The sequence below is a fragment of the Schistocerca cancellata genome, chromosome 5 (genome assembly GCF_023864275.1).
Source record: "Schistocerca cancellata isolate TAMUIC-IGC-003103 chromosome 5, iqSchCanc2.1, whole genome shotgun sequence".
NCBI lineage: Eukaryota > Metazoa > Arthropoda > Insecta > Orthoptera > Acrididae > Schistocerca > Schistocerca cancellata.
Window position 1 is genome coordinate 35,343,144 of NC_064630.1, and position 27,911 is coordinate 35,371,054.

Genomic DNA, 27,911 nt, shown 5'->3' on the forward strand with positions numbered 1-27,911 from the left:
TGCGCGCTCGAATCTCTCTAATTTTACATTCGTGATGTCCTCGGGAGGTATAAGTAGGGGGAAGCAATATATTCGACACCTCATCCAGAAACGCACCCTTTCGAAACTTGGCGAGCAAGCTACACCGCGATGCAGAGCGTCTCTCTTGCAGAGTCTGCCACTTGAGTTTACTACACATCTCCGTAACGCTATCACGGTTACCAAACAACCCTGTGACGAAACGCGCCGCTCTTCTTTGGATCTTCTCTATCTCCTCCGTCAACCCGATCTGGTACGGATCCCACACTGATGAGCAATACTCAAGTATAAGTCGAACGAGTGTTTTGTAAGCCACCTCCTTTGTTGATGGACTACATTTTCTAAGGACTCTCCCAATGAATCTCAACCTGGTATCCGCCTTACCAACAATTAATTTTATACGATCATTCCACTTCAAATCGTTCCGCACGCATACTCCCAGAGATTTTGCAGAAGTAACTGCTACCAGTGTTTGTTCCGCTATCATATAATCATACAATAAAGGATCCTTCTTTCTATGTATTCGCAATACATTACATTTGTCTATGTTAAGTGTCAGTTGCCACTCCCTACACCAAGTGCCTATCCGCTGCAGATCTTCCTGCATTTCGCTACAATTTTGTAATGCTGCAACTGCTCTGTATACTACAGCATCATCCGCGAAAAGGCGCATGGAACTTCCGACACTATCTACTAGGTCATTTATATATATTCTCCGCTGTCGCGCTGTGGGCTGCAGTACTCACCACATGACGCCGACGGCGGGGTAGGCCTCGACTTGGGCGCGCAGGCGCAGCTCTCCGCCCTCGGGGACGGCGGCGGCGGCGGGCTCCAGCTCGAAGACGAAGTCGGGCGCGACGTAGGCGCGGATGCCTTTGTCGACGACGAGCGTGGCGCGGCAGGAGACGGCGCCGTGGGCGTTGCGCGCCGTCGCGCAGTACTCGCCACAGTCCTCCAGCGCCGCGTGCGACAGCTCCAGCGTGTGGAAGCTGGCCTCGTCGCTCGTCATGGAGCGACGATCTGCACCAGTAACCAGTACACACGTGTGCGAAATGGAAGCAGCAAACGGAAATACTGCAAGGCTGCTGTTATTTTGCCATCATACAGTATAAACAGGTGATACTGAAAGGGTACAGTACCGCCCGACATTGAAAATAGATACAACATACTTCATTATTCTTGTCAGTACAACGTATTTTTTCTAATAATAACTCAATTTCAATTAATACAGTGAAGCCAGATACCAGTGAGGGAAAGAATGACAATTTATTTATTTAATTGATCACATGTGCACTCCCACAAAATAAATCCCTACATCCAGTTTGGTGAGATCTGTGAAATGAATGAATGTATGGTCGTCTGCTAACCGCAGATAGTGAATGTGAATATATGATCATCTTTGAGACGATCCTTTGGCCACCTTTGGTGGAACCAAAGAGATGAAACTTACCGGAGCTTTGAGCGCCTGAAATGTGGCTGACCAATACGGTAGCATGGTCTTCCCCCACCTCGACAGAGGTGCGAGATGACCTGAAGAATGGCCATTTTTCAGCACTCTGCCGCTGGATCGTGTGCTGTTAAGACCTGTCTTAGTTGTGCTCCGTAAAGACAAAAGAGTGGAGACATGGTATGCATGTGGAATATTTTAGAGTAGTTTGAATTAATAATTTCTCTATTTCAGGAACTTTTGTGGGGAGAATTAAATATCAGGCAGGTAATATTAATGGGATTGTAGTAATCTTCGGAAGTGACCAACGGTCACAATGAAACCATGTGTAGCAATAAGTTGAAATACTTCCGTGTGCTTAAGTTAAGCTGAATTACTAGCGTGTGTACAATAAGTTGAAATATTTAAGAAATAGCGTGTGTACCATAAGTTGAAATATTTAAGAAATGGCGTGTGCAGAACTTGAAATTCGAGACGAGTACTTCCACGTGGTGAGTACTGTGTGAGTCTCAAACTGTGTATGAGACAAAAGATAAAGAGAAGTACTCGTCCATGGTATCAGTTGAGGACTCGCGTGTGTGATGAATACGTTCTTAATATTACTTTGCGTGATATGATTCCGTGTGACGCTAGATTCAAACTCTGAGAGAGAAGCAAGGTGAGTCGGCCGTCTATCCAGCAACGCCACTTGGCTTGCATTGCACAGGAAGACGTGCATATATCTCCAGAGTTCATAGTAGGAAAGTAGAATTACGAAGTGGGGCAGTGTCGTGTGGAACTGGGATAAATATTAATTGAAGTGGGAAAACTGAAAGTGATAATGTTGTGACTATTCCCTGTGTAGTATTTCATATTGTAGTGTGGTGTATGTCATGTAATTTGGGTATGTGTGGTTTGCATGGGAGAGTAGCAAGGTAGTTTCAAAAGATTAGTGGGTTATGCTTGTTCCTTCGGTACTGCTCGGTCTGGAGGAAAGTTTCGTGATGATGATTGTGAGAGCCGAAGTGTGAGGTATAATAAAAGATCCACCATCCTATCCAGAAAGTGCACTGTAGCGTTAAATAATTACGAGACCATAAGGTAGAGTATCACCAATGTAAAGCCATGCCCACTGGGCAGAATTTCTCATGTGTTATTGTTGTAGGTTATAGAATTTGTGTGTTTAGGTTATAGAACTTATCGGAATAAACAAGATAGTGAAAAGAAAAAGATTGGTGGACTTTTCCTTCGAATTGTATGTTGTCATGATGTCCCGAATTTATAATGTGTGCGCCATTCATATTCAGTGCGGTGGCCACGTGTTGATAAAAGCCGTTAAATAAAAGACAAAAAGAAAATGTGGTATTGCCAGTGCGTAGTGAACAGTCAGAGTTCTGTAAATTACTGATAGTCAGATGTGCGTTTCCGTTGCGTATTATTCATACAGGAGGATAATTTGTAACTTAATTGAGAGTACGAGAGTTCATATTACTCGATAAATAAGAATGACTCGACTCGCTTGGCAGACCACTCATCTTGCAGGCCTGACTGCTTGATGCCACAGTATGAGCAAGGCATGTGGGTGCCTCTCAATACTAATGTAAAAAATGTTCAAATGGGTGTGAAATCTTATGGGACTTAACTGCTGAGGTCACCAGTCGCTAAGCTTACACACTACTTAACCTAAATTGTCCTAAGGACAAACACACACACACATGCCCGAGGGAGGACTCGAACCTCCACCGGGACGAGCCCCGCAGTCCATGACTGCAGCGTCCTAGACCTCTCGGCTAATCCGGCGCGGCTGATACTAATGTACAAACACTGTAAAGAATGCGGTACGTAATCAACTGGAACATGCATGACGCTAGACAAAAATTTCTTCGGTTTTTTCCAAGTTCAAGTGTTTGCACACACATTCTGACGACTGCTTAATATGCTCAGCGTGGGACGCGACCACCTATGGCACCAATATAGGCCTGACAACGACGGGGCATACTGGGAATGATGTCATCAGTCTCATGCTGAGGCAATAACGCCCGTTTTTCCTGCAGAGCTGCTCATATCTCTCGGAGAGTGGTTGGTGGATGTTGACCTGGTGCAACCCGTCTTCCTAGTGCATCCCGGACATGCTGTATGGGACTGAAATCCCGAGAACAAGCAGGCTACGCCATGTGTGCATTATCTTATGTGAAACCTCGTGGCAGATTAAAACTGTGTGTCGGACCGAGACTCGAACTCGGTACCTTTGGTAGAGCACTTGCCCGCGTAAGGCAAAGATCCCGAGTTTGAGTCTCGGTCCGGCACACAGTTTTAATCTGACAGGAGGTTTCATATAAGCGCACACTCGACTGCAGAGTGACAATCTCATTCTGCAATATCTTATGTTTCCAAAGAAACACCTCACAGATCGACCATTATTGTTCATCAGTACAAAGTCTGGGCCAGCAGCACCTCGTGACAACCGCACATGGGGTCCGAACATGCCGTCACAATACCGGGCAGCAGTTAAACCTTGCCGATTCACCCACACAATTTCATGAAGAGGTGTTCGAGGGGCCAACATAATCCTTGCCCACACCATTAGGGATCCTCCCCGATATCCGTCTCTTTCCACAACGTTTGGGTTCCGAAATCGTGTTCCACGTGTCCCCCCCCCAGATGCGAATCCGTCGAGAATTACTCTCCACACCAAATCGGGACTCATCTGTGAAAACAACATTGGCCCTATGTTTGACCATCTAGGTGGCGTGTTGACGGCTCCACTCTAGAGATTCCCTTCTGTGAAGACACGCCAGAGATTAACAGACAACAAGCCTCCAACAATTAAGACCGCTCTGCTGAAGTCTTCTGTACACCGTTTGCCTCGATACAGCTCGTCTAGGGGTTGCTGCAAGTTCGGATGCCACTTCCAGTGCAGTTCTAAGGCGCTACCGTCGTGCCCTTAAGGCCAAATAACGGTCCACTCTTTTTGATATCATACGTGGTCGGCTCTGTCCTGGTCTCCGGAACATAATTTCAGTCTCTGTAAACTACCGCCTCATCCGAGAAACAACAGAACGATTCACATTAAGCAATTGGGACACATCAGTTTGGTACTCTCCCGCTTCCATTCTTCCTAAGGCCCTCCACGGCAGAGAGTCCGTAGGCCACACTGCACCGTCTGTGACTGCTTACACAGCAATTGTGGACGTGGGACTACCCTGGAAACACTACCCCGATTGATAAGTACCCTGACGTCATTGTTGGCGCTGTTGTCCGTTGACTGGAAAGTCATCTTCTGTAAAGAATACGATCGTGCGGACTTACGATTCATCGTGAATTTACACACGGGACGGGAAAATAGCAGTTTATTGCTTTAATTTTGGACACCATTGTATTACACGTCTCTCAAACACCTACCAGTCAACACAGTGAGCTCCTGGGTGAGAGCAGTGTTCGGTGCCTACAGACAATTTATTTATTTATTTATTTATTTATTTATTTATGCATTTATTTTACCTGGCAAAATTAGGGCCTTCAGGCCCTCTCTTTCACCTAACCAGGCATACTCAGATTCAACAAATTTCAGTTTCTACAGAACATTGAGGACATATAACATGTTATACAGTATTAATGTTACAGAAAAAAATTAGAGATTATAAAAGTAGTACAATGATAATTATAACAATCAAAAAATAATTATAATAATCAAGAATAATAATAATAGTAATGACTATGTATAGGAAAGTAAACATATTTTTTCTTTTATGAATGTCAGTCCTATTGTTAGTTGGGAATTTTCTCGTTATATTCTTGCAGCTTGTGAGTTATTCTCATCAAGCAGAGACATAAGAATGCCAGTGTGCACTCGGTGTGCTTGCCGGGGGGTCTCGTCCGTAATGTGGAGGAGGCCCTTCCGGCAGCTATTGAACGCACTGGGTGTGACCGGCTGCAGATAGTAGCACATGTCGGAACGAATGACGCCTCCGCTTGGGTTCTGAGGCCATCCTTGGTTCCTTCCGGCGGCTGGCTGATTTGGTGAAGACAACCAGCATCGCACGCGGAGTGCAAGCTGAGCTTAATATCTGCACCATAGTGCCCAGAGTCGATCGCGGTCCTCTGGTTTGGAGCCGTGTGGAGGGTCTAAACCAGAGGCTCAGACGACTCTGCGACTATAATGGTTGCAAATTCATCGACCTCCGTTATTGGGTGGAGAACTGTAGGGCCCCCCTAGACAGGTCAGGCGTGCACTACACACCGGAAGCAGCTACTAGGGTAGCAGAGTACGTGTGGCGTGCACACGGGGGTTTTTTAGGTTAGAGGGACCCCCCCTTGGGCGAAACGATAAAATACCTGACGGCTTACCAGAGAGGACATTATCATCGTTGATAAAGAACGTCCGTCCTCAGAGACCAAAAACAGGAAAAGTTAACGTAATATTGGTAAACTGCAGGAGTATCCAGGGCAAGGTTCCTGAATTAGTATCTCTTATTGAAGGAAATAGTGCGCATATAGTATTAGGAACGGAAAGTTGGTTAAAACCGGAAGTGAACAGTAACGAAATCCTAGACACAGAATGGAATATATACCGCAAGGATAGGATAAACGCCAATGGTGGAGGAGTATTTATAGCAGTAAAGAATTCAATAATATCCAGTGAAGTTATTAGCGAATGCGAATGTGAAATAATCTGGGTTAAGCTAAGTATCAAAGGTGGGTCAGATATGATAGTCGGATGCTTCTATAGACCACCTGCATCAGCAACCGTAGTAGTTGAGCGCCTCAGAGAGAACCTGCAGAACGTCGTGAAGAAGTTTCGTGATCATACTATTGTAATAGGGGGAGACTTCAATCTACCAGGTATAGAATGGGATAGTCACACAATCAGAACTGGAGCCAGGGACAGAGACTCTTGTGACATTATCCTGACTGCCTTGTCCGAGAATTACTTCGAGCAGATAGTTAGAGAACCAACTCGTGAAGCTAACGTTTTAGACCTCATAGCAACAAATAGACCGGAACTTTTCGACTCCGTGAATGTAGAAGAGGGTATCAGTGATCATAAGTCAGTGGTTGCATCAATGACTACAAGTGTAATAAGAAATGCCAAGAAAGGAAGGAAAATATATTTGCTTAACAAGAGTGATAGTGCACAAATCGCAGAATATCTGAGTGACCACCATCAAACGTTCATTTCTGAGGAAGAGGATGTGGAACAAAAATGGAAAAAATTCAGAAACATCGTCCAGTACGCCTTAGATAAGTTCGTACCGACTAAGGTCCAAAGCGAGGGGAAAGATCCATCGTGGTATAACAATCATGTACGAAAGGTACTACGGAAACAAAGAAAGCTTCATCATAGGTTTAAGAGTAGTCGAATCATAGCTGATAAGGAAAAGCTGAACGAAGCGAAAAAGAGCGTAAAGAGAGCAATGAGAGAAGCATTCAACGAATTCGAACATAAAACATTGGCAAACAATCTAAACAAGAACCCTAAAAAGTTTTGGTCATATGTAAAATCGGTAAGCGGATCTAAATCCCCTATTCAGTCACTCGTTGACCACGATGGCACCGAAACAGAGGACGACCGAAGAAAGGCAGAAATACTGAATTCAGTGTTCCGAAACTGTTTCACTGCGGAAAATCGTAACACGGTCCCTGACTTCAGCCGTCGCACGGACGCCAAAATGGAAAATATTGAAATAAACGATATCGGAATTGAAAAACAACTGCTATCACTTAGTAGCGGAAAAGCATCCGGACCAGACGAGATACCCTTAAGATTCTACAGTGATTATGCTAAAGAACTTGCCCCCTTTCTATCAGCAATTTATCGTAGATCGCTGGAAGAACGTAAAGTACCTAGCGACTGGAAGAAAGCGCAGGTCGTTCCCATTTTCAAGAAGGGTCATAAATCAGATGCGAATAATTATAGGCCTATTTCGCTTACGTCAATCTGTTGTAGAATAATGGAACATGTTTTGTGTTCTCGTATTATGACGTTCTTAGATAATACAAATCTCCTTCATCATAACCAACATGGATTCCGCAAACAGAGATCATGTGAAACTCAGCTCGCCCTATTTGCCCAAGAAATTCACAGTGCCGTAGACACTGGCGAGCAGATTGATGCCGTATTCCTGGACTTCAGGAAGGCATTTGATACGGTTCCGCACTTACGTTTAGTGAAAAAAATACGAGCTTACGGAATATCGGACCAGGTTTGTGATTGGATTCAGGATTTCCTAGAAGAAAGAACACAACATGTCATTCTTAACGGTTCAAAATCTGCAGATGTAGAGGTAATTTCGGGAGTACCGCAAGGAAGCGTGATAGGACCTTTATTGTTTACAATATACATAAATGACTTAGTTGACAACATCGGTAGCTCCGTGAGGCTATTTGCAGATGACACGGTTGTCTACAAGAAAGTAGCAACATCAGAAGACTCGTACGTACTCCAGGAAGACCTGCAGAGGATTAATGCATGGTGCGACAGCTGTCAGCTTTCCCTAAACGTAGATAAATGTAATATAATGCGCATACATAGGGGCAGAAATCCATTCCAGTACGATTATGCCATAGGTGGTAAATCATTGGAAGCGGTAACGACCGTAAAATACTTAGGAGTTACTATCCGGAGCGATCTGAAGTGGAATGATCACATAAAACAAATAGTGGGAAAAGCAGGCGCCAGGTTGAGATTCATAGGAAGAATTCTAAGAAAATGTGACTCATCGACGAAAGAAGTAGCTTACAAAACGCTTGTTCGTCCGATTCTTGAGTATTGCTCATCAGTATGGGACCCTTACCAGGTTGGATTAATAGAAGAGATAGACATGATCCAGCGAAAAGCAGCGCGATTCGTCATGGGGACATTTAGTCAGCGCGAGAGCGTTACGGAGATGCTGAACAACCTCCAGTGGCGGACACTTCAAGAAAGGCGTTACGCAATACGGAGAGGTTTATTATCGAAATTACGAGAGAGCACATTCCGGGAAGAGATGGGCAACATATTACTACCGCCCACATATATCTCGCGTAATGATCACAACGAAAAGATCCGAGAAATTAGAGCAAATACGGAGACTTACAAGCAGTCGTTCTTCCCACGCACAATTCGTGAATGGAACAGGGAAGGGGGGATCAGATAGTGGTACAATAAGTACCCTCCGCCACACACCGTAAGGTGGCTCGCGGAGTATAGATGTAGATGTAGATGATATGATCATACAACCGTATATTGCATACGTATCTAACGCAAGCATTCATCACTAGCACGAGGCATCTCGAATTTTCACTTACTAACATCTGTGCGGATATCTTGCGAGATGAAACCAAATGAAGACTGAAACTTCCGGGCACCTTAAGTCGACTCGAGCCTGGGATCTTTTCCTCTCGTGGTCAAGTTACCTACCGGCTGAGATATCCAAACACGACTCTCATAATATTACTTCTTGCAGCACCTCTTCTACAACGTGCCAATCCCCACAGAAGTTCTCCTTCATACCATTCCAGATTACACACCTGCAAATAGAAATATTTCGGAGAAATGGAATATGTCCGCAGCTCGTGGTCGTGCGGTAGCGTTCTCGCTTCCCACGCTCGGGTTCCCGGGTTCGATTCCCGGCGGGGTCAGGGATTTTCTCTGCCTCGTGATGACTGGGTGTTGTGTGACGTCCTTAGGTTAGTTAGATTTAAGTAGTTCTAAGTTCTAGGGAACTGATGACCATAGATGTTAAGTCCCATAGTCCTCAGAGCCATGTGAACCATTTTGAGAAATGGAATAGCCAAGCTTTAGCGATTGTTTCCAGAACGTATTTTTATTCTGCAGCCTAGTGTGCCCTTGTTTGAAACTCCCTGGCACATTAAAACTGACGGAATGGGATTCAAACTCTGAAGGTTGACCTTTTGTTATCACGGCTGAGCACGACCGGTCTTCACAGCTTTATTTTCGCCTGACCCTCAGTGCAGTTCCCCAGGCCGTGAAGCGCTAGTCCCGCTATTTATACAGGAGAACGTCTGTAAAGTGTGGACGGTAGGAGACGCACTGGCGGAAGTAAAGTCGTGAGGTCGAGTCGCTGTCGTGTTCGGGAGCCCAGTTGGGAGAGCACTTGCCCGCGAAAGCCAAATGTCCCAAGTCCAAGAAACGGCATGCCGCCTGCCAGGAAGCTGCTGCAGATTGAAAATTCGTTCTCGAAAATACACGGTGTTTCAGAATGATTCATCCGATTTCGCACGACTGTATTTTCTCCACGAATAAAGACACAAACTTGGGGTGAGTCGTAAATCATGCACCGAAATTAAAAGTTTACTCAGAACCATTTGTATGTTTCCGTTAGGGCTGGTTGTCGGTAGCAATCTATGTAGTGCAGCTAGATCGGTCAGTCACACTTTACCCAATGTGCGTAGAGGCGATGTGGTTGTAACAGGGCAAGAAAATGCGTTTTGCGTTCTCTGTTCCAACACGTGCTATTCACTTACAACTGTGTGGCGTTATTTTTGTCGCGCGTATTGGACTGTGAGTAGCACAGGGAAATGGGCGGACACATCTAGCATCACACCGTTGGCATCCAAGATCGCGTCCTCTCACGGTATGTGACCTTTATTTTTGTGGGATTCAGCGAACACTCCTCCCTTTCCAATATCGTTGGGTGAATAACGACGTCGCAGAGGAATAACAGTGATTGCAATAGCTCCATAAATGCCGACAAAAGAATAGAACGGATCGGGCTATCGTGTCATAAGTTGTCGTCTGTCCATTTGAGGACACATGGAATATTTGTCAAACGTAAATGAGAAATGTAAACTTTGAACCTTAACTTAACTATAAAAAGCACCCCAAGGTTGTACCTGGATACATGTAAAAGATACACCATTGTTAAATATGATGGTTCTTTTGCAAGCGTTACTTGTGTCGAAGATATGGTCGTCTGAAATCAGATGGATCTTTTTTCTTGAAACCCCTGCATAATTCCCCTTTAAATTCTGGATTCTTTGTTCTTTCTACGCTATTGTCAGTGTTTGCCCCAGACAGGACGAAATGGATCGTTAGTTTACGCTTTGACCTCAGCCTCTCAGCCCGTAAGTTTCAACAGAAATCTCTTTTCTGACTGTCAACTCAGAACCCGTAAACAAATAAAACCGACACACATCAAGAACAAGGTTACGTGCTGCTGCCACGTCTTCGACATACAGGGACTCATTCATACGTTAATCGTAGATTAAAGGTAAAGGAAAGAATATGGGGCAGTCCCAATATTTTTTTACCTATAGTGCACAGACTCAAAGCGAGAAGTTTTAGTACAAAAATACAAGACGTTACTAAGGGAAGACTGTATATGGTACAAGGGAACGCTGGCGCATGTAGTTTCTCAGTAGCCAGCTATTAACTGCAGTCTTTCTCCAAACAGACACTACCCAGTATCATACTTAAATCAGACGGAAAAGCCATTCATGTAAGGGCTCAAGGTGATCAGCAGCCTTTGGTAAAGGAAACTCAATTACATGTAACCAAAAGTATGCGGAAATTCATTGCGATTCATTCCAGAGAAGCCAGCCGCGTACCTAATACCTATTTTTGCTATTGTTACAGAGTTTAACTTCCAGGAAATCTTCGATCATCCCTGAAGCTCGATCAGTATCTGTTGCTGGACTGCTAAGGCACGCAAATGATATTCTAATCCATTCCATGTAAGTTCGATGGACTTAGTCGAGGCTTTGATCAGGCCAGTGCAGCAAAGCCGAGAAAAGCGATGAAATTTTGTTTCATTTGTGGGCAGAGCAATATTATCTGATGGGGAAAAGTTCTTACTACAAATCGTTTACATTGTGTGGAAAACATGCAATTAATGGACATGTTTTCATTTTAAAATGCATCAAAATTACTGAGGTCAATATTCAGGAACAGCAACCCCACACCGTAATCAGACCTCCAATGATTTTAGATGTTATCAGAAAACATTACGTAAACACTTTCCGACTTCCCGACAAGTCAACGTACGCCCACCTCCGTTTCAAATTGTGTATTATGGATTCCTTAAAACGATAATGAGGATTATCTTGGATGGTTTCTCTGAAAAGGAGGTGATTGATATCCATAATCGCTCTTCTGCAACCTGAGTACCTGTTCTGTCTCTAATGCCTTCCTCATCGGCTGATCTTTAAATGCTAAGCTTCGTTTTTCCCTTCCTTCTATTAATCAGCTATGTTGGTGTCGGGTTACCGGGAAATATCCTCCATGGTATGAGTTTAACAGAACGACAGCGCTGTATCAGGTACTACTATCGCTCTTTTTAGCCAGAAAGTAAGACATTAAAACTTGGAGTCATGTTAGGGAATTTCTGTTTTACCTTGAAACCAAGGAAATCCTTCGAAAGACCGTTTGTCGATATGTAATAATAAGTGTCACTTCCCCACGATGTGGTGACAGTGAAATTATAGTTTGCACTCATTTGTCGAGGTTTTCCAAATGAAATTATGCGTAAACCGTCTTAAGGTGTATGTGACAACAGTTGCGCATATTCTAAGGTTAGAATATATATAATATCAGCACAGAAAACTTGTAAACATTCGAAACTGAAAAGCCAAATGAAAGAAGAGCAACTCTATTTGACAGACGAAATAGAAGTAATACATTTTTAATACTGGCATGTTTTCTTACTTTGTTGATAATATTCTGAAGTAGACACATGTCTTCTCAACAGGTAACACGAAAATAACGGGATGAAATTTGCCGTGTCTCTACTATTCTGGGAAATACTTGGCACGGGCCGCAGCAGTTTTTAGCAGTGAAGTATGCTTGTGGATGTGAGACACTCCTAAACCAGACGTAGGCAGAGTCTTGGCAGAGAGGCTGCGGGCTGTTTCGACCGTAGTGCCGTATATTCTGTACAAGCTATCAGTACAGGGCAGTACTGTTATTCCATATTATGAAATGAGCACGTTGTCATTTAACAAAGAGAAATGAGGAAAGAGGACTGTACATTGTGATAATTGCTCTGCATATTCTCCAAACAAAGTTCCAAATTTCAAGTAGTGAATGATTTAAAAAAAAAAAAGAGGATTCCAAAATGTTCAAATGTGTGTGAAATCTTATGGGACTTAACTGCTAAGGTCATCAGTCCCTATGCTTACACACTACTTAACCTAAATTATCCTAAGGACAAACACACACACCCATGCCCGAGGGAGGACTCGAACCTCCGCCGGAACCAGCCGCACAGCCCCTGGCTGCAGCGCCAAGACCGCTCGGCTAATCCCGGGCGGCAGAGGATTCCATAGTCTTGCGAGATGACATGTACAAGGTCTACCAAGAACAATTATTAACTTATCTCAACGCATTGATTAATCAATCTGATAGAATGGAGTGCCTTTACAACGTAAGAAGAAGTTTGTTTACGGTATAGCCGGTGCCGCATAAAAAAATTTTCCGTGATTCTGCTGACCTATCATCTAACTTTGCCTGTAGGAAACTGATTGAGCAGTGTGTTCATCTCCATAATTATTAATTTTAAGCTAAAGTGTTTTAATATGAAGAAAAAATTTTTTCTATCACTTGAGCCTTATCCCGAAGGGTCAGCCATCGTTAATCGGATGTGGCATGTTAATGTTTAAGGGGTGGCCAGATGCCCTTCCTGCCACCACCCCGTACCCCCCGGGACGGAATTACTGTACCCCAACTGTCTGCGTGGAGTGCAATCCATGGAAAAGTGCGAATGTGTTCAGATGTATGCAAGCCGTGTAACTGAGGCGTAACATGGGGACCAGCCCGGTATTCACCTAGCGGGATGTGGAAAACCGCCTAAAACCATACCCAGGCTGGCCGGCACAGCGGCCCTCGTTAATCCGCCGGGCGGATTCGATCCGGAACGGGCGCGCCTACATGACTCCAGGAAGTAGCGCGTTAGCGCTCTCGTCTACCCTGGCGTGTGTTTAATATGAAGATAAATAGCGGTTACTAATTTCAGTTACTTATAAAAAACACAAACAAAACAGAGCAAAAAATAGTTATACTCAAAGGGAAAGAAAGGACAAGAAAGATATGTATACTCTGCATCAAGTTCTTCTTTCATGGTCGACTTCCGATCGGAGACTATTTCGGGGGACAATGTTCTGGCGTAATTGAATCACCACTTACAGCTCTGACTGAATGTTTGTGTGACTTCGGCCATTCACTTATGTAATAAAATGCAACACCTACGGCCGTCCTTTGGATGTTATTTATTGTATAGCCACCAGTATCCGTGATTTAGTACGCCATCTTCAGGTCTTAACTGACACTCAGAGGATTAACTCCAATCGGACACACGAATCCATCAGTGGCCAACATCTCTGAACTGCTGTTGTGTCTCCAGTGAATGCTCTCGTAATTTTAAGGGCAATGCATTACGTGATCCACAATGTCTTTGCTGTACATGGGATGCGGATCCACTACTTCACGCCACATACGAAACAAGCAGTCAAAGCCACTGATGGTTCAAAACTAAATAAGGCGAATTCGTTTTCATCTGCCGGAAATGTTATGGGATGTGTATTTTGGAATGGAAAAGAAATTTGTCTGATCGGCTGTGCAACTAAAACGAACGGCAGAGAGTAAGGGGAAGGGTTGTAATCTCATTTGAAGAGGTGCTCTGCACGTTACGACTTCCGAATGTTGTGGGTTTTTGCCGCGCGGGGTTAGCCGAGCGGTCTGAGGCGGTGCTGTCATGGACTGCGCGGCTGATCCCAACGGAGGTTCGAGTCCTCTCTCGGGCATGAGTGTGTGTGTTTGTCCTTCGGATCATTTAGGTTAAGTAGTGTGTAAGCTTAGGGACTGATGACCTTAGCAGTTAAGTCCCATAAGATTTCACACACATTTGAAAATTTTTTGTTGTTGTGGGTTGATGCAGCTTGTGGAGTGAGTGTAGACATAATATATGAGCAGTCTACTACGGACAGATGTTTAGTGGCTATGTAGCCACGTGGCGAATTAAGTGACTTTCAAAGTAGCTTGCTAATCTGTGCAAGACATATGGATCATACCAAATCGGAGACCACTCGAGAATTCCTCTTTCTGAGTCAACAGCGTCTGGTATGGATCTTCAGAGCGGTCTACTGTGAATCAGATGGGCGCCGATTCTAGTGTGTGGCATCAGGAAGCCATTGCTGCGACCACTGTATGGTGACAAGGGCACTACGCAGGCTTCAGCAACCGACGACAGGCGTCATGTCCACTGTCTTCACGAGGCCACTCGTTGTGTAGGGTTTTCGTACGTTTTCTGCCGTTGTAAATAATTTACCTTTAATGTACTGGGACAAAGATGGCCGGACCTGCTGCACGAGTAATGGGGGTGATGCCAAGAGGGAATGGAAGGATGGAAGGAGGGTGCAAAGTGCGATACACAAGTTACGCCTATCACTAGAAGTTGACGGAGAGGGAAAAACTGTAGGGGAAGAGAGAGTTTCTGGCATAAAAAATAACTGCGCAATGTGGTTAGGCCTTTAAGTGCAGCTGTCAGAGGAACAGATTGGGATAGGACGGGTAATCACGACACAGCCTTCAAATGAGTCGCAAGACTGGTGACCGATAGTTAAGGAAAGGATGGGCATTTTGGAGACCTGTCAGAAGTGTACTTCGGAGATGAAGAACGTCGGGTGATATGCGTTGGTACCTTAAGGAGGTACCTGTGGACTAGGGGTAGCGTCTTTGATCCATAATAAAAACGTCTTCGGTCCCGGGTTCGATCCCCGCCACTGCCTAAATTTTGATAAATAATCAGCATTGGCGGCCGAAGACTTCCGGCATAAGAAGTCAGCCTCATTCTGCCAACGGCCTTGTCAAAGAGGGCGGAGGAGCGGGTAGAGGTTCAGGGCACTCTCTTGTCCTAGGGGTGGGAAATTGTTCCTAAAGGCGGAAGAATCAGCAATGATCAACGACATGAGGATGCAGAAGGCAATGGAAACCACTGCATTAAAGACACGTAACGTGTATCCACAGGACATGTGGCCTGTAATTGAAGAAGTGTCATGATGATCTCTCCATTGGCAAAAGATTCCGGAATAGTCCCCCATTCGGATCTCCGGGAGGGTACTGCCAAGGGGGAGGTTACCATGAGAAAAAGATTGAATAATCAACGAAAGGATAACGTTCTATGAGTCGGGGCGTGGAATGTCAGAAGCTTGAACGTGGTAGGGAAACTACAAAATCTGAAAAGGGAAATGCAAAGGCTCAATCTAGATATAGTAGGGGTCAGTGAAGTGAAGTGGAAGGAAGACAAGGATTTCTGCTCAGATGAGTGTCGGGTAATATCAACAGCAGCAGAAAATGGTATAACAGGTGTAGGATTCGTTATGAATAGGAAGGTAGGGCTGAGGGTGTGTTACTGTGGACAGTTCAGTGACCGGGTTGTTCTAATCAGAATCGACAGCAGACCAACACCGACAACGATAGTTCAGGTATACATGCCGACGTCGCAAGCTGAAGATGAACAGATAGAGAAAGTGTATGAGGATATTGAAAGGGTAATGCAGTATGTAAAGGGGGACGAAAATCTAATAGTCATGGACGACTGGAATGCAGTTGTAGGGGAAGGAGTAGAAGAAAAGGTTACAGGAGAATATAGGCTTGGGACAAGAAATGAAAGAGGAGAAAGACTAATTGAGTTCTGTAACGCGTTTCAGCTAGTAATAGCGAATACCCTGTTCAAGAATCACAAGAGGAGGAGGTATACTTGGAAAAGGCCCGGAGATACGGGAAGATTTCAATTAGATTACATCATGGTCAGACAGAAATTCCGAAATCAGATACTGGATTGTAAGACGTACCCAGGAACAGATATAGACTCAGATCACAATATAGTAGTGATGAAGAGTAGGCTGAAGTTTAAGACATTAGTCAGGAAGAATCAATACGCAAAGAAGTGGGATACGGAAGTACTAAGGGATGACGACATACGTTTGAAGTTCTCTAACGCTATAGATACAACAATAAGGAATAGCGCAGTACGCATTACAGTTGAAGAGGAATGGACATCTCTAAAAAGGGCCATCACAGAAGTTGGGAAGGAAAACATAGGTACAAAGAAGGTAGCTGCGAAGAAATCATGGGTAACAGAAGAAATACTTCAGTTGATTGATGGAAGGAGGAAGTACAAACATGTTCCGGGAAAATCAGTAATACAGAAATACAAGTCGCTGAGGAATGAAATAAATAGGAAGTGCAGGGAAGCTAAGACGAAATGGCTGCAGCAAAACTGTGAAGACATCGAAAAAGATATGATTGTCGGAAGGACAGACTCAGCATACAGGAAAGTCAAAACAACCTTTGGTGACATTAAAAGCAACGGTGGTAACATTAAGAGTGCAATGGAAATTCAAAAAAATGTGTGTGACATCTTATGGGACTTAACAGCTACGGTCATCAGTCCCTAAGCTTACACACTACTTAACCTAAATTATCCTAAGGACAAACACACACACCCATGCCCGAAGGAGGACTCGAACCTCCGCCGGGACCAGCCGCTCTGTCCATGAATGCAGCGCCTTTGACCGCTCGGCTAATCCCGCGCGCCAACGGGAATTCCACTGTTAAATGCAGAGGAGAGAGCAGATAGGTGGAAAGAATCCATTGAAAGCCTCTATGAGGGTGAAGATTTGTCTGATGTGATAGAAGAAGAAACGGGAGTCGATTTAGAAGAGATAGGGGATCCAGTATTAGAATCGGAATTTAAAAGAGCTTTGGAGGACTTACGGTCAAATAAGGCAGAAGGGATAGATAACATTCCATCAAAATTTCTAAAGGAAGTGGGAACAAAACGACTATTCACGTTGGTGTGTAGAATGTATGAGTCTGGCGACATACCATCTGACTTTCGGAAAAGCATCATCCACACAATTCCGAAGACGGCAAGAGCTGACAAGTGCGAGAATTATCGCACAATCAGCTTAACAGCTCATGCATCGAAGCTGCTTACAAGAATAATATACAGAAGAATGGAAAAGAAAATTGAGAATGCGCTAGGTGACGATCAGTTTGGCTTTAGGAAAAGTAAAGGGACGAGAGAGGCAATTCTGACGTTACGGCTAATAATGGAAGCAAGGCTAAAGAAAAATCAAGACACTTTCATAGGATTTGTCGACCTGGAAAAAGTGTTCGACAATATAAAATGGTGCAAGCTGTTCGAGATTCTGAAAAAAGTATGGGTAAGCTATAGGGAGAGACGGGTCATATACAATATGTACAACAACCAAGAGGGAATAATAAGAGTGGACGATCAAGAACGAAGTGCTCGTATTAAGAAGGGTGTAAGACAAGGCTGTAGCCTTTCGCCCCTACTCTTCAATCTGTACATCGAGGAAGCAATGATGGAAATAAAAGAAAGGTTCAGGAGTGGAATTAAAATACAAAGGGAAAGGATATCAATGATACGATTCGCTGATGACATTGCTATCCTGAGTGAAAGTGAAGAAGAATTAAATGATCTGCTGAACGGAATGAACAGTCTAATGAGTACACAGTATGGTTTGAGAGTAAATCGGAGAAAAACGAAGGTAATGAGAAGTAGTAGAAATGAGAACAGCGAGAAACTTAACATCAGGATTGATGGTCACGAAGTCAATGAAGTTAAGGAATTCTGCTACCTAGGCAGTAAAATAACCAATGACGGACGGAGCAAGGAGGACATCAAAAGCAGACTCGCTATGGCAAAAAAGGCATTTCTGGCCAAGAGAAGTCTACAAATATCAAATACCGGCCTTAATTTGAGGAAGAAGTTTCTGAGGAGGTACGTCTGGAGTACAGCATTGTATGGCAGTGAAACATGGACTGTGGGAAAACCGGAACAGAAGAGAATCGAAGCATCTGAGATGTGGTGCTATAGGCGAATGTTGAAAATTAGGTGGACTGATAAGGTAAGGAATGAGGAGGTTCTACGCAGAATCGGAGAGGAAAGGAATATGTGGAAAACACTGATAAAAGAGAAGGGACAGGATGATAGGACATCTGCTAAGACATGAGGGAATGACTTCCATGGTACTAGAGGGAGCTGTAGAGGGCAAAAACTGTAGAGGAAGACAGAGATTGGAATACGTCAAGCAAATAATTGAGGACGTAGGTTGCAAGTGCTATTCTGAGGTGAAGAGGTTAGCACAGGAACGGAATTCTTGGTGGGCCGCATCAAACCAGTCAGTAGACTGATGACCAAAAAAAAAAAACAACCTTAAGGGCCTGCGACGTTAGGTTTGACGGGTGCAGCGTGTGGCTGCCAGGGCTCGGCACTTACCGTCCGGCGTGACGTCAGCGCCGTCCTTGGTCCAGGTGACGGTGGGGGCGGGCCAGCCGGCCACCTGGCAGGTCATCCGCACCGGGTAGGTCACCTGCACGCGCCGGTCGCGCAGCCGCATCGTGAACTGCGGCGCCGCCTCCACGCCCTCGCCCGCCTCCGCCGCCTCCCTGAAACGCGCAAAGGTGGCGCTGCTCAGTGCGTAGCCTCACTAACGCACGCTGCGACACTGTGTCAGGTCCCCAGATGATTTAAGTGATAAAATGACATAGCTATTCATAATGTAAAGGTTCAGCCAGTATTTCTTACGCGGACGCCGCGCAGTACCGCAGACACGGAAGGGAAAGTGTCACACAGTACAACTAGCCTGAGCTAGTAAACACGTCGAGGATACGAACAGCGCGTCTCCCGGACCTTGAAGGGTGAGAAGGAACTTTCCGTCCGGGACTCGGCCCGACATATCGAAACCAATGTAGGTTCACAGCGACGAAACGTCCGGGAAGACCGACAAATAAGTTAGAGAAAGCGCATGCGAGGGCTGCGTCCGAGCAGGGCAGACCTTCACAATGGGTATTTAAGGGCATCCGCGTGCAGCAAGAAGCAGAGTCGTCGCAGAAGTCGAAGAGGGCACAAGCAGCGCCCAAGGCCCGGCAGCATCGAGACGGTAGCATCCGCTACTGATGAGTTTATAGTAACTGCAACTACGAGAAGACGGTGATGCTCTGGTGGAATCAACTACAACTGTCAGTTAAGTAGAAGTTTTACTGTGGAATAGTTTTGAACAGGGATAGTTGTCTCTGTCTCAAGTAGCCTCTACAGCTAGTTCAGCAATAGAAGGAACAAGCCACTGGCTGGTGCTTGTCTCCTGTGGATAGTATAAAGGTCCTTTCATATAAAGGAAGAGTAAAGTGGAGATTCTGGCTGAATCTATAGAAGCATACAGAGTAAGGGGAAGGGTCTGACACCTCACATGTTCTTTGTGATATTAGTTTAATAAATTACTTTAAAGGAGACATCTCACCTTACTGTTTTTTCAGTGCTGCCAATTCCCCCTTTGTACCCGCTACCTATTGGAAGTATTGTATAAGGTATCTACACCTCCTACACGCCCTTAGACAGTCCAGGAGATTCTACTCCCTCTCATCTCCGTAATAAAGACTAGTTAAAGGGAACCGCAAACCCATAATTGTCGTCAACGTCCCGATTGCGCTACGCAGGCTCGACCAACTCTATATTGGCATCCGGGACCTGTGCCGGGACGCGACAACTGTTTTCGTGCCGTGTCAGTGCTGTGTTCACATCTTCCTGTGTGATGATTCTGATCGTATACGGTGCGGCACAGTGTTTGTGTTGTTCAAGAAGAATGGATGTACTGAATCCGGTTCCGGCACGCTGCCCGCTTCTCTGCAGTATCTCTTATAGTACCTACAACAATGAGCCAAAATACTGGGGGTCAATGAGAAACACGAGACCTGCAATGAGCGAGGCCTACGAGAAAGACAGGACGTGGCGCGTACGTCACGAAGGTAGTCCTGCGGTCCCTCTCTCGCTCAAATCAGCAGAAAACTACGTTTCTGCACCGGTTAACTCGTAACTAGGCGTGTCTGTACAAATGAAAACTGAACCTTCTACTGGAATCCGGTATTATGGAATTTACTGTTATTAGTCCTATAATGATGGGAAGTCCATGGGTCACCTTCGTGACGTACGCGCCGCGGCCTGTCTTTCTCGTGGGCCTCGGCAACAAGCCTGTGACGTCACACTAGTCGTCTTGCCCGACATACATCGCGAACGCTCGTCTACGTCCGGGACCAAGCGGGAAATACCCATTAACGTCATATGCTGTCGTCACACTAGTCGTCTTAAGGCCGGTTCCCACTAGGGCTGCCGCGCGTCAAAACCGCGCGTCAGCGACGTGGTTGCCATGGAAACGGCGTCAGCGGCACGGCGCGGCGGGCTCTGCGTCGCGGTTTGACCATGTCGAACCGCTTCCGCTTCCGCTCCCGCGCGCCGCGCTCCAGGTGCGCGCCGCCAATCACAGAACGCGCTGAGCGTGACGTCAGGTACGGAACCGCGGGCCACGCGAACTTTCGCCGAACCGCTGGCGCGGATGCGGCGGCAGCTATGAAATACTTATCATCCGATTCCAAGGAAACTATTCGGTAGAAAAATTTGATTCTTGGGCATGTTACAGCCTGATATCTTCTCTCGATAAAGAACCGAATTTCTTTTCGTTATTCGTGGTGGTTACTTGCTGTACCGCATTTACGTAAACCTTTACACGAAATTTTAATGAGTGTGCAGAGGTAAAAACGCATTGCGTGGACTTTGCGTACAGTTCATATTAGGTAATACATTATTGCGTATGAAATTCAGTCAACATATCGAAATTGTTTTTAAAGCTGAGAGCAGATCGATAGCTATCACCGTTCTCGAGATATTGAATGATATGTCGGCGGACGGGCTGTGCCGTGACCGCGCACGGGTCGCTCGCGACGCGACTGGTACTTCGTCCTGCTCGTCGTAAACCATGTGGTTGTATCAACCGCAAATTTCGTAAACGTTTCAAGAAATCGAAACGTGTTTTTTTGCAAACGATAACTTGTGAAAAGTCATGTATTTCGTCGCAAGATAAATATCCTAAATTGTTTATCTACCGAGATATGAAAGTAAGTACAGTTTTTCAGAAGGGATAGATGAATTTTTTTAAACGGCATTTAATAGTATGTCGAATGAGAAGTTAAACCGAAACTAATTTGCTGGTATGTCATACAATGTAATTTACAAAATATGTAGAGCTATTGATTATTTCCTTTCTTTTTTCTTTATCCAGTGTACTTTACTGATTCAAGACGCATTTCACCTTTTACTTTAAGGCATCTTCGGTGGAATCTAGAATTATTCAGTTTTGTTTTGGTATGTGATACTTGCAGATTATAAAACAGTTCACATCTTTTTTTACGTGAATGACTGATTACTTGCAGTGAATCGAGTTTTTGGCGGACATATACGTTTCCCCTCACCTGGTCACATGCTGGAGGTTGAACTAAAACTTAGATTAAGGAACATAAGCACATTTTCATGTTCGCTCTTTTTTCTTCTGTCACTAGCAGTAGACGTTTTACCGAAAACTCTGATTTGAAGTCGTAACTACAGTGTGTTCACCTCATGTCCCTTCCTGTCTGGTTTGTTTATGTACATGTTGCCAAACTGCAGAATTATATTCTGAAAACTAATGTTTGTTTATTTTTGTTCTCCTTATATCTGTATGTGTGTGTGGCTAGCCAGTGATAGTTATAGAAAGTTGAAAGTGAATCCAGTAGTTGTCAGACAGTGGTTGAAAGATTTGGTGTTCAGCTGATTTCAGTTTTGGTTTAAATGTTTTGTGGAGGAGTGCATGGAAGAGTAAATTCACTGCTTACATTAATAGATAAAATAGTAGAATAGTATTTCAACAGATGATTATTGTCAGAATAGTATCACCCAACCCCTTTGTCCTCACTCTTTGACGCCCCATAAAACGCCCTGTCAGCTAACCCCTATTGTTGTCAAAGTTGTGCCGTAATTTCCTCTTCCTCCTCTATTTAATTCCGTACCTCTTCTTTAGTCACACGATCCTCGTATCTAATGTTCAGCATTCTTATGAGTCACCACGTTTTGAAAGCGTCCATTGTCTTCTTGACAGAACTGTTCATCGTCCATGTTTCACTTACATACAAGGCTGCACACCACACAAATACCTTTGTAAAATAGTATCCAACCATTAGAATTTATATTCGGAGTGAACAAATTTTCTTTTTCAGAACGCTTTTCTTGCTATTGACAGTCTTTATTCAGGTTTGCGTCTGCACCAGGAAATGCCTTACAATTTAAAATCTGGTTTCTAAAACTGTTCCAATTATATATTATTCTTTCGTGATTCTTAAGCAAGGTGCTGGCGATGATTACATTATGCTCTGTGGGAAATTCTATCAGGTGGCTTCCACTTTCATCCCTTCCACCTAGCCTTTGTGTTCTTACTGTTTTCGTGTACCTGCTACCGTATCACATTTTAAATTTTTGTCTCGCTTAACTATCTGAATAATCTCTTTTGTCGTACATTGTTTCAATGTGTTAGGAGATAGTGAACAATCGTGAACGGTAGTCATGAAATCTGTTTATGGTGAAATGAGAAAACATGAATAATGAAATATGTGAAAGAGTACATTGTACAGAAAATGAAAAATTGGTATGTCTTCACCCAACTTCGTCTTTCCTTCATGTAGGTGTAAGATATAGTTAATCAAACGCACCGCGCGTTTCAGTGGGTCCTGCCCCGTACCTCAGTGGCTGTCCGTCATTGGCTACCGCTAACGTCTGCCGCTTCCAGATGGGAATGCTAATTCCGCGAGCCGCCGCGTCAACGCGGAAAACGCTTGCTGCTGCCGTTGCCGCACGCCGCGCTGCCGTGCTCTAGTGGCAACCGGCCTTTACCCGACATACATCGCGAACGCTCGTCTACGTCCGGGGCCAAGCGGGAAATACCCACTAAAGTCATATGCTGTCGAGAAGTGAGTGTATTTAATCGCGCAGCTACGAAGTATTGAAGTGGTGTCAGATAGTGGCTGGCCCCCAGCCGGAGACGGTCGCTGCAACTCGTCGAATCTGTAGTGTCACGTGCCGTAACGTACGCAACAGAGCCCGTATATCCCGTTGGCCCCAAATACCACCTGGGGACTTTGCTGACACATGACGCGGTAAGAAAAGTATAAACACGGAACAGAGACGAATGGGGGGTCGTTCGAGTGACGATACAGGCTACAAAAGGGGAAATGCACTGACGTAAACGTATTTCACAAGGGGCAAATTCTTGTGCCCTGTCGCCTGGGAAGTACACTACTGGCCATTAAAATTGCTACACCACGAAGATGACGTGCTACAGACGCGAAATTTAACAGACACGAAAAAGATGCAGTGATATGCAAATGATTACCTTTTCAGAGCATTCACACAAGGCTGGCGCCGGTTGCGACACCTACACTATGCTGACATGAGGAAAGTTTCCAACCGATTTCTCATACACAAACTGCAGTTGACCGGCGTTTCCTGGTGAAACGTTGTTGTGATGCCTCTCGTAAGGAGGAGAAATGCGTTGCATCACAGACAGGAGCGCCAGCGATGGCGTAATCAACGGCGAACCTGGGGGCACGAATGGAAAAACGTCATTTTTTCGGATGAATCCAGGTTCTGTTTACAGCATCATTATGGTCGCATCCGTGTTTGCCGACATCGCGGTGAACGCACATTGGAAGGGTGTATTCGTTGTCGCCATACTGGTGAATCACCCGGCGTGATGGTATGGGATGCCATTGGTTACACGTCTCGGTCACCTCTTGTTGGAATTGACGGCACTTCCAACAGTGGACGTTACATTTCAGATGTGTTACCCCACTTGGCTCTACCCTTCATTCGATCCCTGCAAAAGCCTACATTTCAGCAGGATAATGCACGACCGCATGTTACAGGTCCTGTACGGTCCTTTCTGGATACATAAAATGTTCGACTGCTGCCTTGGCCAGCACATTCTCCAGATCTCTCACCAATTGAAAACGTCTGGTCAATGGTGGTCGAACAACAATACGCCATTCACTACTCTTGATGAACTGTGGTATCCCGTTGAAGCTGCATGGGCAGCTGTACCTGTACACGCCATCCAAGCTCTGTTTAACTCAATGCCCAGGCGTGTGAAAGCCGTTATTACGGCCGAGGTGATTGTTCTGGGTACTGATTTCTCAGGATCTATGCACCCAAATTGCGTGAACATGTAATCACATGTCAGTTCTAGTATAATATATTTGTCCAATGAATACCCGTTTATCATCTGCATTTCTTCTTGGTGTACCAATTTTAATAGCCAGTAGTGTATATAAATGACCTAGTGTATAACATCGGAAGTTCACGGAGGGTTTTTGCGGATGATGCTGTAGTATATCGAGAGGTTGTAACAATGTAAAATTGTACTGAAATGCAGGAGGATCTGCAACGAATTGACGCATAGAGCAGGGAATGGCAATTGAATTTCAGTGTAGACAAGTGTAATGTGCTGCGAATACATAGAAAGATCCTTTATAATTTAGCTACAATGTAGCAGGTCAGCAACTGGAAGCAGTTAATTCCATAAATTATGTGGGAGTAGGCATTAAGAGTGATTTAAAAAATGAGGATATAAAATTAATCGTCTGTAAAGCAGACGCCAGACTGGGATTCAATGGAAGAACCCTAAGGAAATGCAGTCCGATAACAAAGGAAGTAGGTTACAGTACACTTGTTCGCCCACAGCTTGAATACTGCTCACCGGTGTGGGATCCGTACCAGCTGAGTTGATAGAAAAGATAGAGAAGGTCCGACGGAGAGCAGCGCTCTTCGTAACAGGATCATTTAGCAATCGCGAAAGTGTTACGGAGATGATACATAAACTCCAGTGGAAGACTCTGCAGGAGAAACGCTCAGTAACTCGGTACGGGCTTTTGTTGAAGTTTTGAGAGCATACCTTCACCGAGGAGTCGAGCAGTATATTGCTCCCTCCTACGTATATCTCGCGAAGAGACCACGAGGATAAAATCAGAGAGATTAGAGCCCACACCGAGGCATACCGACAATCTTTCCTTCCGCGAACAATACGAGACTAGGAATAGAAGGGAAAACCGATAGAGGTACTCAAGGTACTCTCCACCACACACCGTCAGTGGCTTGCGGAGATATAGATTTCTCTGACTACACTTGGAAGTTAATGAATGTAACGATAGATACTGAATATAGAATAATTGCAGTTCTCTATTTGGTATTACTGATAAAGTCATTAGGTTTGCGAGCTAGAGCAAAATAAATAGAGTGTATTAGAATAGTTTTATATTCAAACAATGTTCTACTTTGGACCACAGTTACTTAATTTCAGTTGCCTCTGGCGAAACATAATTACAAAAGGATTAATATTTCTCCTCGATTGTGATCAAAAGAAGAAGATAATAATTTGTTGTTGTGGTCTTCAGACCTGAGACTGGTTTGATGCAGCTCTCCATGCTACTCTATTCTGTGCAAGCCTCTTCATCTCCCAGTACCTACTGCAACCTACATCCTTCTGAATCTGCTTAGTGCATTCATCTCTTGGTCTCCCCCTACGATTTTTACACTCCACGCTGCCCTCCAATACTAAATTGGTGATCCCTTGATGCCTCAGAACATGTCCTACCAACCGATCCCTTCTTCTGGTCAAGTTGTGCCACAAACTTCTCTTCTCCCCAATCCTATTCAATACTTCCTCATTAGTTATGTGATCTACCCATCTAATCTTCAGCATTCTTCTGTAGCACCACATTTCGAAAGCGTCTATTCTCTTCTTGTCCAAACTATTTACCGTGCATGTTTCACTTCCATACATGGCTACACTCCATACAAATACTTTCAGAAATGACTTCCTGACACTTAAATCTATACTCGATGTTAACAAATTTCTCTTCTTCAGAAACGCTTTCCTTGCCATTGCCAGTCTACATTTTATATCCTCTCTACTTCGACCATCATCAGTTATTTTGCTCCCCAAATAGCAAAACTCCTTTACTACTTTAAGTGTCTCATTTCCTAATCTAATTCCCTCAGCATCACCCGACTTAATTCGACTACATTCCATTATCCTCGTTTTGCTTTTGTTGATGTTATAATACCTACTTTATATTCATTACAATCTAGAGGTCATTTTCCTGGGTTTAAGTCAATGCTTTGACACAAACAGAACACTAGCAGTCAGACTTTTCACTGTTGTGCCTGTTATTACTGGTTGATGATCTGTCTGTAGACAGCGTCAGCTGGTAGCCACCCGTCATTCTGGGGAGGCTGACTGCGTTGTAGCTGGGGGCAGAACTGGCTGTGGGCAGGCCGTCAACCTCTCGAGAGTCGCTGGCGGTCACTGCGTCCAGTACCTAATTGTGTCACAGCAAGTCGAGCACAGAAGTGGTTCTCATAAATCACTGCACCGAAATGTCCTATAACAGGAACATTAATCCTATCCTGATCTAAACATTTGCCACGGGCGTTTCTTTACGTCTGACTCAACTGCTCTCATGCTTCGTTTCACCAAGTGAACTATTTGGTAATAATTTTTGTTGCTGTTCTACAACGCCCTGCGAGCTGGTCCCGGCGGAGGTTCGAGTCCTCCCTCTGTCATGGGTGTTTGTGTTTGTTCTTAGGATAATTGAGGTTAAGTAGTGTATAAGCTTAGGGACTGATGACCTTAGCAGTTAAGTCCCATAAGATAAAAAAAAAACAACGCCCTGTTTCTGCATAGTAAAAGACACACCCATACTGCTAAACTATCTCTCTGATAGGATTCCTGTGTTATGTTGATTTTGTAAGTAGGCTGTTTATGTTTTATTATTGGCAACGTTACGTAGCGCTCTGTAAAATTAAGTAACTTGTAAGGATTCATTTCACTGCACACGTTTCTGTTGGTCATAGAATATGGACAATATGTGAGAAAAATGGTTCAAATGGCTCTGAGCACTATGGGACTCAACTGCTGTGGTCATAAGTCCCCTAGAACTTAGAACTACTTAAACCTAACTAACCTAAGGACAGCACACAACACCTAGCCATCACGAGGCAGAGAAAATCCCTGACCCCGCCGGGAATCGAACCCGGGAACCCAGGCGTGGGAAGCGAGAACGCTACCGCACGACCACGAGATGCGGGCGATATGTGAGAAGTAGGGACTGTTAGTGTTTACACGTGTGTTAATAATTCAGCAAGGGACTGGATAACAGCATTGCTGGTTCGAAGGACAATTCCAAAAACATTGTGAGTGCACAAGTGGTGGTTTATGGACTTGCTATATTCTCCGCAAGACTCTTCGATGGTGAATGTGCACCTGCACCGTCGCAACAGATGGCTGCTGGCCGTCTCTACAAGGACTACAGTGGGTAAGCATCTTTGATGACCCAACAGTACCATTATTTCTACAAGGACTGCAGTGGGTCTGCACCTCTGGTGGCCCACCAATACCGTAATGTCTACCAGGACTACAGTGGGCCTGCTCTGTGATGACCTACCTACCAATATTCTTCAAAACTTCGACTGACTCTGCTGTGGGTTTGCTCTGTTGTGGCCCATTATCTGTCTGCATGCCGAGAGTCAGCACTGTCTTTCTGTTGGAAGGACAACACTACTTTTTTAAGACTGCATGGAAATCCACT

At 44.6% G+C, this 27,911-nt stretch overlaps 1 protein-coding gene across 1 annotated transcript in view; it reads right to left on the reverse strand.

The window, feature by feature from the left end:
- Nucleotides 1-27,911, reverse strand: part of LOC126188350 (titin homolog) — a 1,721,077-nt gene that overhangs the window by 787,167 nt on the left and 905,999 nt on the right. The window contains exons 34-35 of the mRNA XM_049929949.1: nt 18,688-18,857; nt 765-1,038 (exon numbers count right to left, since the gene is read on the reverse strand). Coding sequence (XP_049785906.1) covers nt 765-1,038; nt 18,688-18,857 — 444 coding nt within the window. The remainder of the gene's footprint in view (nt 1-764; nt 1,039-18,687; nt 18,858-27,911) is intronic.